Below are 18,136 nucleotides of genomic sequence, written 5' to 3'. Positions count from 1 at the left end.
CACAGACTCGGTGGCGTAAACTATAGATATTTCCTTCTCACAGTTCTGGAGGCCAGAAGCACAAGCATCAGGGTGAGCATGGTGGGAGTCTTGCTGAGGGTTCCTTTCCTGGTTATAGAAAATCAACTTCCTGTATATTCACATTATGGAAAAACAGACCATCCCTCCCTCTTATGTTTATTTTCACAAGGGCACTTTTCTCATTCATGAAGGTTCTACAGTCATGACTTTATTACCTCCTAAAGGCCGAATCTCCAAGTGCTATCCCACTTGGGGATCAGGGCTTCGGCATATATGCTGGGTGGGGACACAAACCGAATTATGAGATGTTCCAGGTGAGAGAGCCACTGATATTCACAAAAATCATGAAAACATTTAGAAGTAGGTGATGTTTTATGATGTTAGAACATGACCTGTCTTCCCTCGCTGGCCCTTGTGTGGGTCAGATTCAAAGAAGTGAGTTGGGGGAAATTGGAGGCGGAGACAAACTATGAGAGACTGTGGACTCTTCAGAAACAAACTGAGGGTTTTGGAGGGGCGGTGGGTGGGAGGTTGGGTGAGTCTGGTGGTGGGTATTATGGAGGGGACCTATTGCATGGAGCACTGGGTGTGGTGCATAAACAATGAATTCTGGAACACTAAAAAGAAATCTTAAAAAATAAATAAAAACAACAACAACAACAACAACAAAACCAAAAACACAACACACAATGAAGAGCAGATGGACAGAGAGATCGAGACTATATCCTGCCCCGGCCACTGAACGGCAACATGCCTTGACTTGTGAGTGAGGCTTCTACCTCAGTTTCCACACCTGCTGCAGTCAGGACGTGCCTCAGGTGACAACAACGTGAGCAGAGGGTCTTAGGTGAGACTGGCACTATTCATTCCTAGGCTGGGGAGGAGTCTTATAAACATGAGAGTTTATGGGACTAGGGGTGGAGACCTATCAGGGGAGTCTTTATTTCCCCCTTATCTTTCTTTAAGTGAAACATTTAAGTTCTACTCTCTTAGCAAATTTCAATTATGTAATACAGTATCATCACCTGTGGTCACCACGTTACACATTAGATCTTTAGACCTTATTAACCTTATAACTCTGTACCCTTTTATCAACCTTTCCCTATTTTCCCTACCTCCAGCTCCTGACAACCACTACTTTCTTCTCTGTTTCTATGTGTTTGCTTTTTTTAGATCCACGAATAATTGATACCATACAGTGTTTGTCTTTGTCTGGTCTATTTTACTTAGCATAATGCTTTCCAGGTTCATCCATGTTTTTACAAAGGACAGGATTTCCTTCCTTTTTCTTTTGGATAAATACCCAGAAGTGGGATTCCTGGATCATATGGTATTTTTATTTTTAATTTTTTGAGGAACCTCCTTACTGTTTTCCATAATGGCTATAACAATTTACATTCCCACCAACAGTGCACAAGAGTCCCCTTGTCTCCACATTCTTGCCTTGTTATCCCTTGTCTCTTGATAATAAGACATCCTAACAGGTGTGAGGTGAAGAGAGTATTTGAAGTATAGCAGAGAAATCATAAGAAGCCCTTGGGAGGGGTGCCTGGGTGGCTCAGTGGGTTAAGCCGCTGCCTTCGGCTCAGGTCATGATCTCAGGGTCCTGGGATCGAGCCCCGCATCGGGCTCTCTGCTCAGCAGGGAGCTTGCTTCCCTCTCTCTCTGCCTGCCTCTCTGCCTGCTTGTGATTTCTCTCTGTCAAATAAATAAAATCTTAAATAAAAAAAAAAAAAGAAGCCCTTGGGAGATTAGCTGATCCAACCACCTCACTTAATAGATTAAAAAAAAAAAAAAAAAAAAGGTCACAGAGGTTAAATGATTTGCCCAAGGTCAGAAAACCAGAGAGCAGCAGGCGTGCACAGACCATAGGGCAGTGGGCTTCCAGTAGAGGGATGGCATGAGGAAAGGGTCTTCAGGAAAGCAGATCTGGTGTCGAGAAGAATCAGAGATGACAGAATCAAAAGCCAGGGAGACCAGAAACTATTCAGTTTGGGGGTCATGGGAACAGAAGATAAAAGGATGGGATGACTTGTGACTGGGCAGGTCAAGAGGATGGAGGGTGAGAAAGAAGAACGCAATGACCACACTTATGAGTTTGGGCAGCTGTTCAAATAGTGGTTCTGCTTCCAGGTAAGTGGGGAGAAGAAAGAAGTAAAAAGGTCTCAGGCTCTTGGACTGGGCAGCTGGTTCAACAGTGGGGTCATTCCCAGGGAAATGAGACAGGAGCAGCTTTCAGCATACTGGGATCCAGGAGCCATAAGGACAACCAACAGGAGAAATCCCGTAGCCAGTGTAAGATTGCCCTGGATTTCAAAAACAGGGGAACGCCCACCTCCACCTTCCAAAGCTCACGTGAAGACGAGCACCAGGGTCTCTGGTTCCAGAGTTTGCCTCTTGCTCTTCTCTCCCTTGTTCTCAAGTCTTCTGACTTCCTATTTCCCAATATCTGTCCCAAGACCTGATCCTTTTTTATTAATGTGTGCATTTATTCCTCTGAATTGTTGACCTTGAGCATCAAGGTGGTGCTTGGCTACTGGTGCACAGGCATGTCAGCGGCATTGACATTTCTGACAAGATACTCTCTCCACACCCTCCTTTCCTGCCTCCCCTCATGCGTCAGCGACCTCTGTAGGGAGGTCTCCAGTCCTCTGCACTCTAGCCCTCTACTTCTGCTTGCCTGGCAGACCCCTGTTTCTAGCTATCACTACAGGAGCTTCAGTTCAATATGATCTGAAGTGGCACATCTTTTTTCTTCCCCCATGGTCTTCTAATAGCCTCTCCTCATTTATATCAACCAGAACTCTGGAGCCATTCATTCTTCCTCTGCCCAGCAACAAAGGCACGGAAGCCTATTACTTCATACATCCACCCACATCTCTGGTCCCTCTACTGCTGTGGTTCAGGCCCTCTGCAGTTCTCTCTCTCAGACTGCTCCAGACAGCCTCTGTCCCTTCTAATCTCTCCTTGCTGAAGAAAGAACTGCATTTCTACAGTATCTTGCTGAGGTGGCTCTCCATTGTTTCAGCATGAAATCTCCTTAGTATGACATACCCGCTCCTTCAGGATCTGGACCCCGACTAATTATTGGCCCCTCTATCTTTCATCTCTCTGTTCAGCTGCTTGCAGCCCCATGACTACAACCAGCATCCAGCTCATCCTTGTCTCTGCACTGCTTCACTTGCTTTGTCTCTTCCCAGAAGGCACTGCCCCTTTAGTTTTCCTGGAAAACTAATACTTACCTCTCCAATAGCTTCTCCTTCGGGAAGCACCTCGCCACACTGCCTGTCCAGCAGAGTTAAGTGCTTCCTCTTTGTTGTTACAGGGCTCCAACAGGTACCCTCTGACATGGCAGACTTAAGGCAGTGTTAAAATTTTTGGCTCACCTGTCTGTACTCTGTTTTATCTTCATAGTGCCAGGGTCTAACCCAATGTCTATAGGTCACGGGCTTAATAAATGCTGATCCAAGTAACAGAATGAATGAAGACATGAATGGAGAATTCTACCAATGTTATGCCACCATGCCTACCCTCATTCTGAAGGATAACCACTTCCAGAACTCAGGAGCTAGTAGAATAGTTAGGATTGGTTTGGTTGGTAGGTTTGGTAGTGTTGGGGGGAGGGTAGTGTAGATTCAGCTAAGCTGGGTAATAAGTAGAATAACAACAGTGTTTAGAATTAAAATGGAACCTAGAGGGATTCCTTAGCCTACTTTTTCATTTTAGGAACATGACTGGATGATGAGAAAGCCATTGAAGATAGACCTGACTTAGACTTAGTCTTTCTCATACAAACTTTTCTGTGTGCTACAAATTAGTGAGCCAATTCTTTTATTGTAAAAAAATATTTTTTCCTGATTACAAAATAAATGTTGATTATAGAATATTATAAGTTGATTGTCTAGGCTCATTGTAGAACATTAAAAATAAAAAAACAAAGAAAGCAGAAACCATGTGTGGACCTTCCACCAGAGTCAATTTGCTCTTTTGATTTGGCTTTTTGGACTGGAAGGGAAAGAAGTCTCTTCAAGGTAGTTCAAGCCAAGGGATGTTGTGGTGGCAAGTCATGTGGAATCATAGGGATTCTCGTGAAAATCTCAGAGCAGGACATCATCTCTGCATGGAACCTTGATGGGGCTGGAGTGGGGAGTAGGTTTGGATGCAGAGGCTATCTGGGAACCAAATAGCAGTGGCTCAGAATCTCTCCTATGGAGCCTCACCGTTCACATACATCAGCTTACACCATATGTACACTTCTTTCCATCCTGCCACAATTCCCTAAACACTTTTCAAAAACCCAGTTTAAACACTGAGAGAAAGAGACTTGTACTGGCCCAGCTTATCTCTTCAATAATCCTTCAGCTTGATGGACATCTTTGATACCTCACCCAATCAGTCATGGGCAAGAGGGTCAAGGGCACCTGGTCCACTTGCTGTAGAATAGGAGGAGGCATGGCAAGCCTTAGTAACAAGAATAGCAGCAATAGTTAGTAATAATAGCTGACAGGCACGGAGAACATACTCTATGTCTTGTACATGCATTCTCACATTTACTTTTTACCCTGTGAATTAGGTACTATGATTATGATCATTTCACAGTTGGGGAAAAGAAGCTTTATAAGCCACAGAGCCATATATTTATACTCTACCACCCTAAAAACCTGGGGGCAGTGCTTCCATTTCCTATCCTCCCCTCTCCTCTCTGTCCCCTTCCTGCAGAGATCTAGTGCCCTCACTTTAGTTGTCCAAGGTAATTCATTTAAATGCCCATGCTCCCGTGTTATCCCTACTCCTTCTCCCCTCCGCTACTCATCCAAATCCTACTCTGTTCCATTCACCACTGGCTCTCTTCCCCTCCCCTCCTGTTAACCCAGAAAAGCCTGGTTTGGCTGTTTGTTGTTTAAGTCCTGTTTGTTGTTTAAGTGCCATTATTGGGGAGATTTTACTCCAGGATAGAATCTGTGTGCTTTTGGTCACATGGAATGAAATTTCAGGGCACCAAGAGTAAGAGACTCTTCAAAGGTTTTCACCGGCATCCGAGCAATATGCAGGATGATCCGAAGGGGGCGCCCTTTATCACTCAATAATCCTGAACCTCCAGGAAGACCTAAAGTTGGCTCTGTAGCCTACAATTGAGCCTCTCTGGGTGGGATAACTGGTTTACTTTTTTTTTTTCCCCTTTCTTTTTCCCAGAGCCCAAATTATGGGACTAATAAAATGAATTAAGATTACAAACTTGTTTTGCCTTACTTGGCAACCTAAGAGATGAGATTCTTTCAAATCCTTGTATTTCAAAAAGATCCAGTGAGCGAGAACTTTAAACAAAGGGAGTTTAAGTAAGGGACTAGCAAGCATTACTCTCTCTGAATTCACATGCAAAAGGGCACAGTATTATGTAAAAAAGTCTAGGATCTATTTTTGCCTGTTTCCTTAAGTTTGAAATACTTACAAGGAAAAAGCAACAATATCAGTCACCTTTGGGAATTCCCATAACGCTTTTGTAAAATTAATAGTAATTAGGATTATTGCTTAAACAACTTGTCATTTATATCTAATTACCAAGCACTACAATAAAAATTATCATGACAGATTCACTTTGTTGTAGTCTTTATTTAATTACAATCCTTAACTTCTATGGATTTTGTCTTAATAGTTTACTGCTTGTTATATTGTCTGTTCAGATCTGAAAATGTTTAAGATACTGTAGTTCTGGGCTTAGATAGGTCTTTTTCTTTTCTTTTTAAATTCTGTTTTCCTTAAAGCAGACTGGGAAGGGCTCCACTTGATGTCTTCCATCTTGGTCAGTTAAGGCAGAGATCCTGTCTCCACACCCTACCCCCAAAGTCCTTTCCTAATTTTGGTGTCCCCTCTGAGAAGGTGGCTGCTTAGGGAGTCTTAAAGGCAACTGCATGTGAGGTCATGGGCCATGTTGGTGGGGTGGGAGCCAGTCTCCTTATTGAGATTCCTAACATGATTGTGTTCTGGGGTGGAGTCTGGACGGCATCTTGGACGCAGCGGCTATCCTGGGCGAGCCGGTAATGCTCAGAGTCCAGACTTGCCCCGCTGGACCTCGGCCTTCACAGGAGCAGGGGCTGCAGAGGGCCGACACTCCGGCCTGGCTTCTTCGGGCCTGCCTGACCAGGCAGAGGATGCGCAGCCACTCCATTGGAATGGAGGACCTGTCTCAGGGAAGGACACCGCCACACCATGCAGACCTGGTTCGGAGCCTGAGGGCGGACAAGGTAAGGACACAGCGAGTGGGACCACGCCTTGGTGGGCCATGCAATCTCTTGGGCACGATTCCAGGACTTGGCTGGAATCCCCTATGATCCATGGCCTATAACCCAACTTAAAGCCAGCATTCATAGTAGGTATGCTATGTGCTGTGGTCTCCCCCCAGGTAAGGTCTCATTCTTGTGTTTGCTGCTCTTAACCAGCCTTGTTTGCCCTGATACACACACCTCCCAGAGCCTCTTCTGTAACCCACATGGCCAGCTTTACCATGCTTCCTCTCTCTCCTTTCCATGTCTTTCAGCATTTTTTTTTTTAAATGTCTGGCTCCTTTCCAGTATCATTCTTTGCTTTTCAAGGTCACAGTTGCCTCTTTGCATAAGTCAGATTCATGTCAATATGTTAAGGGTGAGAATAAATGCCATCTAATCCATTTTATTTTATTTCAATTCAGCAAACATTTATGGAGCAATATCATGTACTGAGCCCCAGAGAAAATTCAAACTTAAACAAAATGTAGTCTCTCAAGACTTTATACAACTAGCACAGATTTTCCTCCAAGGAAATGGTATTAGGATGAGATTTTTTAAAATTGTAGTATTAGTAAATATTTATGTAAATGTACACTAGAAATCTCACAAGCACATCAAACTCATGATTTCATAATTTCTATTGTTTAGAATGAGGCTAAAGAAGGTAGTATGCAAAATAAACAAGTCTATTTAAGGAAACATATTAAGTAAATAACACAGAAATGACAAAAATCTGTGCAGGTGATGATGGACTCATGGCTAATTTTTGAAGTAGAAGCTCAGTAAGAGAGGAAGATTTGTAGACAAAAGACTCAATCTTAATGAGGAGACAGGAAGATGACAAAGAAGGCTTCAGGGAGGAAGTGGCATTAGAGATGGGTCTTCAAAGATAACTAGGAGTTTTTCTAAAGTTGTGAAGGAGAGGTCACCCCATGTGGACGAAAAAGCATAAGCCAAGACACACAAGTGATTGAGGTACACAGGGTCCAAAGAGCAGAAATGGGATTTTGGGGAAGTGAGGCTAGAAGTGGATCATGAAGAATTAAGAATTAGGTTTTGTTCTTTTTGCCTTTGTGACACATGCAGCTAATATACCCAAAGGAGCTTTCCTCAGGACAGGATCTCCATAGTGTGGGTGAGATCAGTTAATGGGTCAGAAGACTAATTTATGGGAATATGACTGGAATCTAAGAGAGACAGGAATTAATACCAGAGTGCATCTTCCAGAACAAGCACAAGTAGTGTATTGTGGAACCTTTGTTTTCTGAGTGTGCATTGAGTCGTGATGGAAAATGGGTGGTAATTCGAAAAGTCTGAAACTCGTGGCTCCCAAGTAGGCCTATTCCCACCTTCACTTTGCCCATCAGGCTCTTGTTCAGTCTCCCACGACGATAGGAAGTTTTGGTCATTGTCAGAGGATGGCAGAGCTGTATGGGGCGTTTTGTGGTTGAGGTGAGCTGGTTTTAGAGGTGAGGGAAGGGCAGAGGGAGAGAGAATCTTAAGCAGGCTCTGAGCTGGGTGTGGAGCTCCATTTTATGACCCTGAGATCATGAGCTGGGCTGAAATCAACAATCGGACACTCAATTGACTGAGCCACCCAGATGCCCTGCGGGTGAGTTTTTAACTGTTTGTGGCCAGCCTGGGTTTTGGTCCTTTGTTAACTGGGTTAGCCAGTCTGGACACATCAGTATCACTGGCCACATTATTTGTGACTGGACTGTGTTGGGCAGGGGATTTCTGAGGCCTGAGGCTTCTGTCGCCATCTTGGAATAGTGACAGGATCTGAAGCTTCTGGCTTGAAATGTGTGTGGGATGGTGCAGAATCAAGGCTAGGCAGGAGGGTGTGGGTTGAAGCCACTTCAAAGTGAAAGGGCTGGCCTAAGTGGCACAGATTTAAATCAGCTGTGGGAAAACAGGCACATAGCAGCTATTTTTAGTTTGTGTTAGAAACTGTAAAAGCCAGATTTGCTCATAGAGTAGAATACTGGCTTTGGGCTTTTTTAGCTCTACCACTAACTTCTGTGCTGACAGCCAGTGGGAAAGAGCCAAGGGAAGATAGTAGGCAGCAGGGCTAGCCCATTGTGGCCTAGTTCAAGTTTATCATCACTAATCCCCAAACTCATTTCATCTGAGAGGGCTCCAACCTTGTTGCTGTGCCATCATCCTAGATCCACTGCTTCATATAATACTCATCCCTCTCTCAAAGCCTGCTCTTGGGGAAAGACCCCAAAACTTCTTATTTGGGTGGAAAAGACTGCTAATAGCTTAAGTTTACCTTTGCAGAAGTGTTTGTACTTCAGTGAGGCTGAGTAACTTAATGTGGCAAAGGAAGCTCTAGGTGGACTCCAATGTTAGTGAGTGGAATATCTGTCAGGGCAGGGGGGGCCCTTCTTGACACAGTTACAGCAGAGTATGTAGGTATTCCACCAACGTGCACATTCAGATATGGTTGGGACTACTTAGAACCTGGCTTTTAAGGCTGGAAAGAGCCTGATCAGGTGTCCTTCCTTGATAACATAAAGACACCAAGATTCAGAGGGATGAGGTTAGTTAGGTTTCACTGAACAGGTGTGTTTTGAGCACTTACTCTTTGCCAGACAGCATGCTTGATGTAGGGAAGCAATGATGGATAGGATACAGTACCTACCCTTCATCTTCCCAACATCCCGTGTCTATCTGCACAGAGTCGGGGTAGGGTCATCGCATCTGCAGGCTGCTCTGTCACTGAGAGTGGACAGGCAGGGCACCAGGATGGGCCATGTTGGAAAAAATGCTTTCATCTGATGGAGCTGTGTGTGACTGGTGACTCATGATTTGTTTCTATGGAGCCTAGAAGAGGAGCCGGCTGAACAGTAATTGTCCTGTCTCTGAAATCTTGGGAGATAAGGTAAAATCCAGCAGGCAGGGATCAAAAATGCAAACCCAGGAATAGTGTAGCTATAAGCTGCTCTCAATTCAACCAAATTCAGCAGATATTTGTTGAGTGCTTGTTTGTGCCCAGTAGAGAGAAGGATATGAGGATACAAAAATGAATAAGGCCCATTTGCTAACATGAGAAAGTCTGTGGCACAGAAGGTTGAGGTTTTTCAGACTGCAGGGGGGTCATGAAATCAGTTTAGCGGATGATAAGCATAATTTAGTGGGGGTGGGGAGGGAAGGGAAGTAGAATAGATATTGAAGGTAGGGGTACCTGGGTGGCTCAGTCAGTTAAGTGTCTGCCTTCAGCTCATGTTATGATCCTGGGGTCCTGGGATTGAGCCCTGCTTCGGGCTCCCAGCTCAGCGGGGAGCCTGCTTCTCCCTCTCCCTCTGCCCCTCCCACCGCTTGTGCTCTCTCTCATTCTCTGTCTCTCAAATGTAAAAAAAACAAAACCTTAAAGTAAAGTTAGTTTTCACCAAAGCATGACTTTCAAACTTTCTTTGATATTATAATCCTCATGAGAATCTGTTAAACATACATATTATATATATATACCCACTATAAATCATATATGTATGTATATGTGTATGCACTCACAATGTTTTGCGAAATTTTATATTTATATATACAATTTATAACATGTTTGTGTGTGTGTGTGTGGGTATATATATATATATATATACATATATTTAACAGATTCTCGCCAAGGATTGTAACATCAAAGAAAGTTTAAAAGTCATGTCTTACAGTATGTAACATTGGAAGGGCTGATATTTCAGGTATTAGTGCCTATGGTAGAACCCCAACCAATACATTAGTGACAGTGTATCAGTTATCTGTTACCATAGTGACACTGCATAGCAAACAACACAAAACCTCAGTGGCATCCGACACCAAGCACTGGTTTCTCACATGTTTGCAGGGTCAGCTAGAAAGCTCTGTTCATCATCTGGCTGCCTCACATGTCTGGAAACCAGCAGGTTATCAGCTGATCTAAGATGTGAATGGCTGGGATGACTGGGACAATTTGAGATGAGTGTCTCTCATCTTCTAACAGACTACTTAGCATGTCCTCATGTTGATGGCATGAGCAAAAGGACCTGTGCAAACCCTTTTAAGCTTCTGTTTGCATCACGTTTTCTAATTTTCCACTGACCAAAGCAAGTCACCCAGCCAAACCCAGAGACAAGATGGGAAGGCATGGTAATTTGGCAAAGAACATGGGCCATTTGTACAGTTTGCTGCAACAATGAGCAATGAAGTTGGATTTGCTTTGATTGATTCTCTCCTAGACTACTGGTCTTCCCTTCTCTGATCTTGGTTCTCAATCTCCAGTACCTAGAACTCTAGAAGGCATGGCAGGAGCTTCTCTTCCTTTTGCAGACTAACAGGTAGAAGAATTGCAGGGGTAGGCAAGAAAGTGCCCTCAGGAGACAGACTAAAAGGGGACATGGGTTGTGAGTTAGGGACCTGGCACCTCCTGGTGAGGCAGGGCTGGAGTGAAGAACAGTGAGGAGAGATGGTGTGAGGAAAGCTCCAGGGCACCCTGATGCAACTGGGAGCATCCCTGCATATTGTTAGAACAATATGTTAGAACAAATTGTTAGAAGCACTCTATTGTTAGAACAATAGAGTGTTCTAACTCTACACTCAGTTTAAGGAGAAACATCCAGTCAACTTGGTCCAGCAATGGGAAGGTTATCCTATGTGTGTTGTAGAAGGAAACCAGACTCTTGGTACTGATGTGATCTTGGGTTAAGTTACTTATCTTCTCTGATCCTCAGTTTCCCCACTGTAAAGGAAGCGGGATGACCATATGGGTTCTAAGATCCCTTCCAGCTCTCCTTCTTGTCTCTTTCCCTGGTTTCCTTGTTCGTGGTGCAGACGTGTTGCTTCAGTTCTCACTCTTCCCTCCAGTGATGATGACAGACAGAGTGAATCCATCCTGGCTTTTCCCTGCCAAGAGTGAATATTGTCTCAGAATTCTCAACATAGTACTTGACCACTACTGTTGACCAGAATGCACATGCAAGGTCAGCTTTGTCATACTTATTTGGTAAGACTGGAGGAAGAATTTCTGTCTCTGTTTCTCTGTCTCTGTCTCTGTTTCTCTCTTTAAACGACTAGGAGGCCATGGAATCTACCCAAGCAGCTGGAAAAGCAGCAATATATTCATTTTAGATTAATTTAGAGAAGCACGCTGGGAAATGCTTGGGCTTCTCCTTGCAACAAATTTGGATCCTTTTAAAAGTTTACATAAGCTCTAAAATCTCCCCCATTGTGGGAAGTCTTTAATACTCACTGAGGGAAGGGAGAGGAGTGACTCTTTCAATGTCACCATACTTTTGACCATATAACATATAACCATAACCAAAATAAATAAGAATAACTCTAAGTAAAGGGGAATTTGAGGATCACACTTAAGGTACTGGCAACTTGAGCTGAAATAACCCACTCTGATTTTTAGACTCTCCAGAGGAATAATATGAATGATAGGGAAGTATAGGTCTTGAAATCCACATGCCTCTACAATACACTCATCTCTCTGTGTTCCCCTGGGAGCAGGCCCAGAACCTCAGGCATAGGCTGGGCAGCAAAACATCAAGCTGGGCAGTGAGTGACCCGGTCAGCAGCACAGACAGCCTGTTTTGGGATCCTGGTTTCAGCTGTTGCTAATTGTGCAAAGCTGGGAAATTGCATCGGTCTCCCTGTGCCTCAGTTTTCTGATCTTTAAGCTAGGGATCATAATAAGATCTCCTTTACAGAGCTGTGAAGATTAGTGGAAACATGCAGAGAAGGTACCCAGTGACCAGCTCACAATACACTCAATGGAGGTTGGATGGTAGAGGCAGAGCTGCCTAAGGCTGCAGTAATTACTTTAAAATTGAGGCTGCTCTTTTAATCTTCCTGCTTCTAATATGGCTAAAATGATCACCTATTTTTAAAATTTTTTTTAAAGACTTTATTTATTTATTTGACAGACAGAGATCACAAGTAGGCAGAGAGGCAGGCAGAGAGAGAGGAGGAAGCAGGCTCCCTGCTGAGCAGACAGCCCGATCATGACCTGAGCCCAAGGTAGAGGCTTTAACCCACTGAGCCACCCAGGTGCCCCACAGTCATCTATTTTAGACCCATGGCAGTGGGTGGGCTCCAGAGTTCCTGGGATAGTCACCCAGGTCCCCATCCCCCTACCTTTTTCTCCTCTACTTCCTAGGTTAAGCTATGATCCTCTTTCACACAAATGCTGTCCCCATCTAGGTTCACTGGAGAACTCCCTGTAGCCAGCCCCCTTTCCTCTTCATCTGGATGGTCTGCAACGGGATCGCCTAGATTTCAACCCATAGAACTCCCCAAACCCTCTGGAGTCATTTTCTCTTTCAGAATCTTAAGACCACAGGATCATATCTATTTTCTGAAGCTATAGAGACAGCCTCTCAAGGAACAGATTTTCAAAGGATACTTTATTCGATTAATTAGTCAATTCCCTTGTCGTAGATGTGAAATTACCCCTAAACCATCCCGACTGAGGAGACTCTTACAGTGGGAAGCACAGAGATGTTGGGTTGTAACAATAGGAGAGCTCATTTGCAATGCAAATGAGCAACCAGCAGGCGAATGAATCCTTATGGGAAAACCACTCTAATCATAAAAACCACTTGCTTTGGGGAGACTGCAATGTAAGGACAAGCAGAATCATAGCTCCATGAATCCCCTCTAATATAGGATATTAGAGAATTATCCAGGTAATTTTCTATGAAATCGCATTTGAGTAAAGCAAAATGCATTGCTGGGCCATAGATAATATCTTTAAAATTTGACTCCACAATTGTAGACTGAATTATTTATGGTTGTCACTATAGCTATGATAGTTTGGAAATAAAATAGTCAGGCTTTTCTCCCTGTTTTTATTTGTAGGAAAACAAGTCATTCAAGCTTTTTAGTGATACAATGTGACTTGCTGTCGATGGCAGTTACGAATTTTCAAGCTCTGCCAAGCACAGGAGTACCCAGAAGGGACATATGTTTTCTCTGCTTTGTGTTCCAAATTTGCCTTAAAAAAACATGCAATTATGTGAAGGCCTGATTTATATTTTCAAGGAAAGGCACAATAATGGCTCTGTTTTGTAGCCGTGTTTCTCCAAAACGTATTTATTTTGCTGCCTTTTCAAAAGAAGTTGGCTAATGATCATTGGTTTTTCGATTTCCGTCACGACATATGAAAATTTGATGAGGTCTGTGAGATTTAAGAACTGTTTTTCTTAAGTGCAATGGAAATTTAGTTAACATAGTTTTGTACTGCAAGCCTGAAAAATACTTACCTTTCATCCATTTCCTTATTTTTGTGAAAAGTGGGAGAAGGGGGTGCAGGAAAAACTCCATTTGTAGCTAGGATGGAACCGAATGACGACAATAACAAATGGGAAACCTCGAAAGATCTGAAGATCAGAAGGCTGTATGAGGCTCATGAGTGTAGGAGGAAGTGGGGAGGAACAGAATATTTTCTGGGGATGGGTCTGGGGAGAAAGTGAGGCTTTTGGGGTACATTTCATATTTAAATGAAAATTACCATAAAGCACTTTATAAATTATGTAATCCCTCCGGCAGTAGATTTCACGTCCCTCATTACTACTACTAGTGACGGCGCTCACACTACTCTCTCAGCATTTCTAGTAAATTTATTGAGAGAAGATGAGCTTGTCTCTTTCTGGATTGGGGAGCCCCCTCCTGGGAGGCAGGGCAATTTTTTTGTTGTTTTTTTTCTCTTTCCGTAATGGAAGTCGAGAAAGGTCAAAGGCCAATTTTGCATAATAAGGGAGTTAGTGGACAAATAATTACACAGTATAGAATATTAGGAAATTTTGAAGCTAAGAGGAAAAGGTATTGGGGCAATGGAAAGAGGAAGTATAACATATATGTAATGTTTTGATTGCCTTGTACAAATCTAGAGTTATTTTATTAGTTTAGGAGTATAAATATCTTATTAACATATAGGCTTATAAAGTATTTATATTGTATATTTAAAATCATAAAGGCTCAGAAAAATGCAATGTAAAAAAATGGAAATAATAGCATGTCTTCCCCATAATTTTTCAATCTTAAGAGAAATAATTTTCAAATTCTTTAAAAAATTGTTTCACCTCCTGGCCCTCACATCTAGGGTGCAGGAAGAGAAGTCACATGCTTTTAAAGATACCATCTTGTTAGGCCTCAGATTCACATACCTTTTTCTGATACATGTTGTGTGTAAGCCTGGTAAACTCTCATCTGCTTTTTTGGATCTAGAGAAGGTTTGGTCTAAGATGATTTTGAATTCATTCAGTGGTCATAACTTTTGTTGGGTAAGTGAAATGTCCCCTCAGTGTGATGGAATCATCTTTCATACTATTGAGATCATTCCCCTAGTCAGCCTTTTAATATTACCTTTCAGGCCTTGCCAAAAAAACCCTACAGGGAAATTTTAATAGAATTTTCAGGTGGAATGTTTTCCCATTCTAGAGCTAGGTTTCCAATTTTGTTCCTTGATAAAAGCAAATAAAAAGTAATTATGGGATCGTTCAAGACAGAATTTGAAAGGTACTTCAATTTTATAAAATGATGGGTCTCTCAATGGCTTTGGTGTCAGTCTGAGTTTTATGGTAAAGGCCACCACCTTGGAAGCTTGGAAGCTGGTCATAGTGATTTCAGAGAATGATCTTATTGGGGAAATAGCCAGTTCCATCCTTTGCTATCTTCCTTAAGACTTATGAAATGTTGCACGAACACCAGAGCTTAACTTGGCTTTACCCACTGGTCACGGTTTATTCATTCATTCTAAGCCAGAAATTTAAAGATTTTCAATAATGAAAGCCAAATTGTTGAGATAGTAGCTCAGAAACTGGAGGTGATAGGAGACACCTTCTGGTGGTCTGTTTATTGAGCTAAGGACAGGTGGCTAAAAGATGGCCCATTTCCCTAACACCAAGGACCTCTAGATATAGCTTAAGAAAATGTACCCCAGAAAAAGAGATCCCAGATGACTTCTCTCTAGACCTCTTCCTGGTTTAGCCTGGGGTGAGACAGAATGGGGTGGGGTGGGGGAGAACACAGAGGACATGGCAGAAAGCAAGTCTAGTGCACAGGTTGCCTGACAGGAGAGAATCTTTGGACTATGATGTAGCAAAATATTTTCAGTCTCCTTTTTCCCATTTCCATCCAGGTCATGATAAGTCTGTGCCTATCTTCTCCTTTCCTCCTACTACCTCACCTCTTCCTTCCTTCCAGTCCCATCCAGCCAACCTGCCTCCAGAACTGGGGACTGAAGAGTCAATTGAATTGGAGTAGAAACTAGGAAAAATGTGGGTTGGAATAGCCTAAGTATTACTCGGGGGCTCAGTTATTGAAGGCCTCTCATAAAGAGAGAAACAATGGGTTCCCAGAAATTGCATATTATGGGCATTATCATTAGTATTATATGTTTTTAAATTTATTTTCTTTTTGTTTTGATAAGATCGAACATCAAGTGACCTTAGAAGAGCTACAGAACTTGAGTGCACTCTTTCAGGTAGGAATTGACTAGGTGAGCTGTCTAAATATTCATCTGGGTAATTTGATTCTCCCCTTGATGGTTTCAGTGAAAAGTGTAATCCTCTTAATTCCTATAAAATAGCAATGAAGAATAAATTCACCTTAATTGTCATTTTTTTTTAAAGATTTTATTTATTTATTTGACAGAGAGAGATCACAAGTAGGCAGAGAGGCAGGCAGAGAGAGAGAGGAGGAAGCAGGCTCCCTGCTGAGCAGAGAGCCCGATGCGGACTCGATCCCAGGACCCTGAGATCATGACCTGAGCCGAAGGCAGCTGCTTAATCCACTGAGCCACCCAGGTGCCCCTAATTGTCATTTTTTAATGGAATTAGAAACAAGTTGTGAATGCATCAGAGAAATGAACGAAAGAAATACTATGTTAGAAGTTGACAGGGTTTAGGTAAGTCTAATTAGACATTCGATCCTTTGGGCTCTTGCTCCTAGACTAAACAAAATGAAGCTATGTTCATCATTAATTATTCTTTTTCCCTCCTAGGAGTATGAAAAGAGAGGAAGACAGCTGCTGGACATGGAAACGTTCAAATGCATAATGAAACAGAGTATGAGGTCGCAGAATAATGTAAATGGATTTTATAAATGTTGGATGATTGAAAACCACAGTTAAAATTTTACCTGTATGAACCAATTAATCTTGATGTTCTATCTGTAAGATCACTCTCAGCTCTAAACTGTGATTTCTGCTAGTACCTGATTCACAGAACAGTTTACCTGGGAAAATATTTTTTAAATTATTGAAAATATGCTAGACCAGCAAGGTATTTAGAGACTTTTATTGAAAAAGAGAGAAAGGCTCTTGCTCTATCACTAATTATTTCTGTAGATGGTCCCCAACTTAGGATGGTTTGACTTTAAGATAGTGTGAAAGCCATGCCGTTAGTAGAAACCATACTTTGAATCTTTATCTTTCCTCCAGAGCTAGTGATATGCAGTCTGATCCTCTCTCATAAAGCAGCCACAGCACCCAGTCAGCCATGTGCTCACGCAAGGGTCAACACCTGACAATGCACTGAGAACCATTCTGTACCCAGGCAACCATTCTGTTTGTCATTTTCAAAATAGTATTCAACACTCCATTATAAAACAGACTTTGTATTAGAAAATGTGGCCCTGCTGGAGACTAATGTTTAAGGTGAGCCAGGCTAAGCTATGATGTTTGGTAAGTTAGGTATATTAAATACATTTTCCACTTACATTATTTTCAACTTAGGATGGGATCATCAGGATGTATCCCATGAAAACTTGAGGAAGATCGGCATACCTGTTATTTCCAAAGAGTATAGACCCCCCTTCGATACCTGATCTGCTGGAATAAAACAGTTTAAACATACCCTCTGCCATATTGTTTAGCCCAGTTGCTAACTCAAAATATGAAATCTTAATGAACGGTTATTCAGGCTCCTATAACAAAATACCACAAACTGGGTGGCTTACAAATAACAAACATCCATTCCTTATAGTTCTAGGGACTAGAAGTTTGAGATCAGGGTCAGGTGAGGGCTCTCTTCCAGACTGTAGACTTTTCCTTGGGTCCTCATGTAGCAGAAGGGACTTGGGAGCTCTGTAGGATCTCTTTCCTAAGAACACAGATACCATTCACAAAGCCTCCATCTTCATGACCTAAAGACCTCCCAAAGGCCCCACCTCCTAATACCATCACATCCGGCATCAAGACTTCAACATATGGATTGGGGTGTGGCGAACACAAACATTGAGTCCATAGCAATAAATAAGGTTTTATTCCTGAGATAAAATACACATTACAAAATGAGAAGCACTTTAAGTACTACTTGCTAGGTTTCCTGATTACATCTTAAATTATATATAAAAACAAACTCAAGGTAAACCTCTTTGATCTTGTCCCTGAGATTTGAACAACAACATGCCCCTTTTAAGTGCAAAGCCCGCCGTTTCAAGGGCTACAGTACAAGTTTAGGTGTGTTTAAAATTTCTTCTACAATGAGAAGTGATCATTAAATGGAACTATTTTTAAATAGTCTCCCCTCTATTTGTGCAAAACCATACAAAGAACTTCTGTTGGGAGGAGAGAAGAGTGTTTTAAATGGATAAATTCTTGGGTGTTTTGCCAACATTCTAAATCTTTTTAACCAAAGCAGTCTAATTATCTATATTTTTAGAATTCCTGCCCGCCTAGTCAGCCACTTATTCCCTTATCTTCTCATTCATTCATTTACTCACTCATTCATTCATTCAGTAAATCTTTACTGGGGCAATATTCACTTAGTCAATATTTACTAAGGGGCTTTGTTTTAGCCCCTGTGGCACACAGCCAGTCAAGATACAGCCTAGAGCCACTCTAGAATTAAGCATTGTTGTTATGAGGGCATGTC

At 42.3% G+C, this 18,136-nt stretch overlaps 1 protein-coding gene across 1 annotated transcript in view; it reads left to right on the top strand.

The window, feature by feature from the left end:
- The first annotated feature begins 6,059 nt into the window (after positions 1 to 6,059).
- The window catches only part of LOC116574101 (WD repeat-containing protein on Y chromosome-like), an 82,073-nt gene continuing 69,996 nt past the window's right edge, over positions 6,060 to 18,136 (top strand). The window contains exons 1-3 of the mRNA XM_032314620.1: positions 6,060 to 6,263; positions 15,649 to 15,744; positions 16,264 to 16,347. Of these exons, the coding sequence (XP_032170511.1) occupies positions 6,060 to 6,263; positions 15,649 to 15,744; positions 16,264 to 16,347 (384 nt within the window). The remainder of the gene's footprint in view (positions 6,264 to 15,648; positions 15,745 to 16,263; positions 16,348 to 18,136) is intronic.

The sequence above is a fragment of the Mustela erminea genome, chromosome 15 (genome assembly GCF_009829155.1).
Source record: "Mustela erminea isolate mMusErm1 chromosome 15, mMusErm1.Pri, whole genome shotgun sequence".
NCBI classification, from domain to species: domain Eukaryota; kingdom Metazoa; phylum Chordata; class Mammalia; order Carnivora; family Mustelidae; genus Mustela; species Mustela erminea.
Note: the sequence above shows the minus strand (reverse complement) of the source record. Positions and strands in the feature narration are given on the sequence as shown.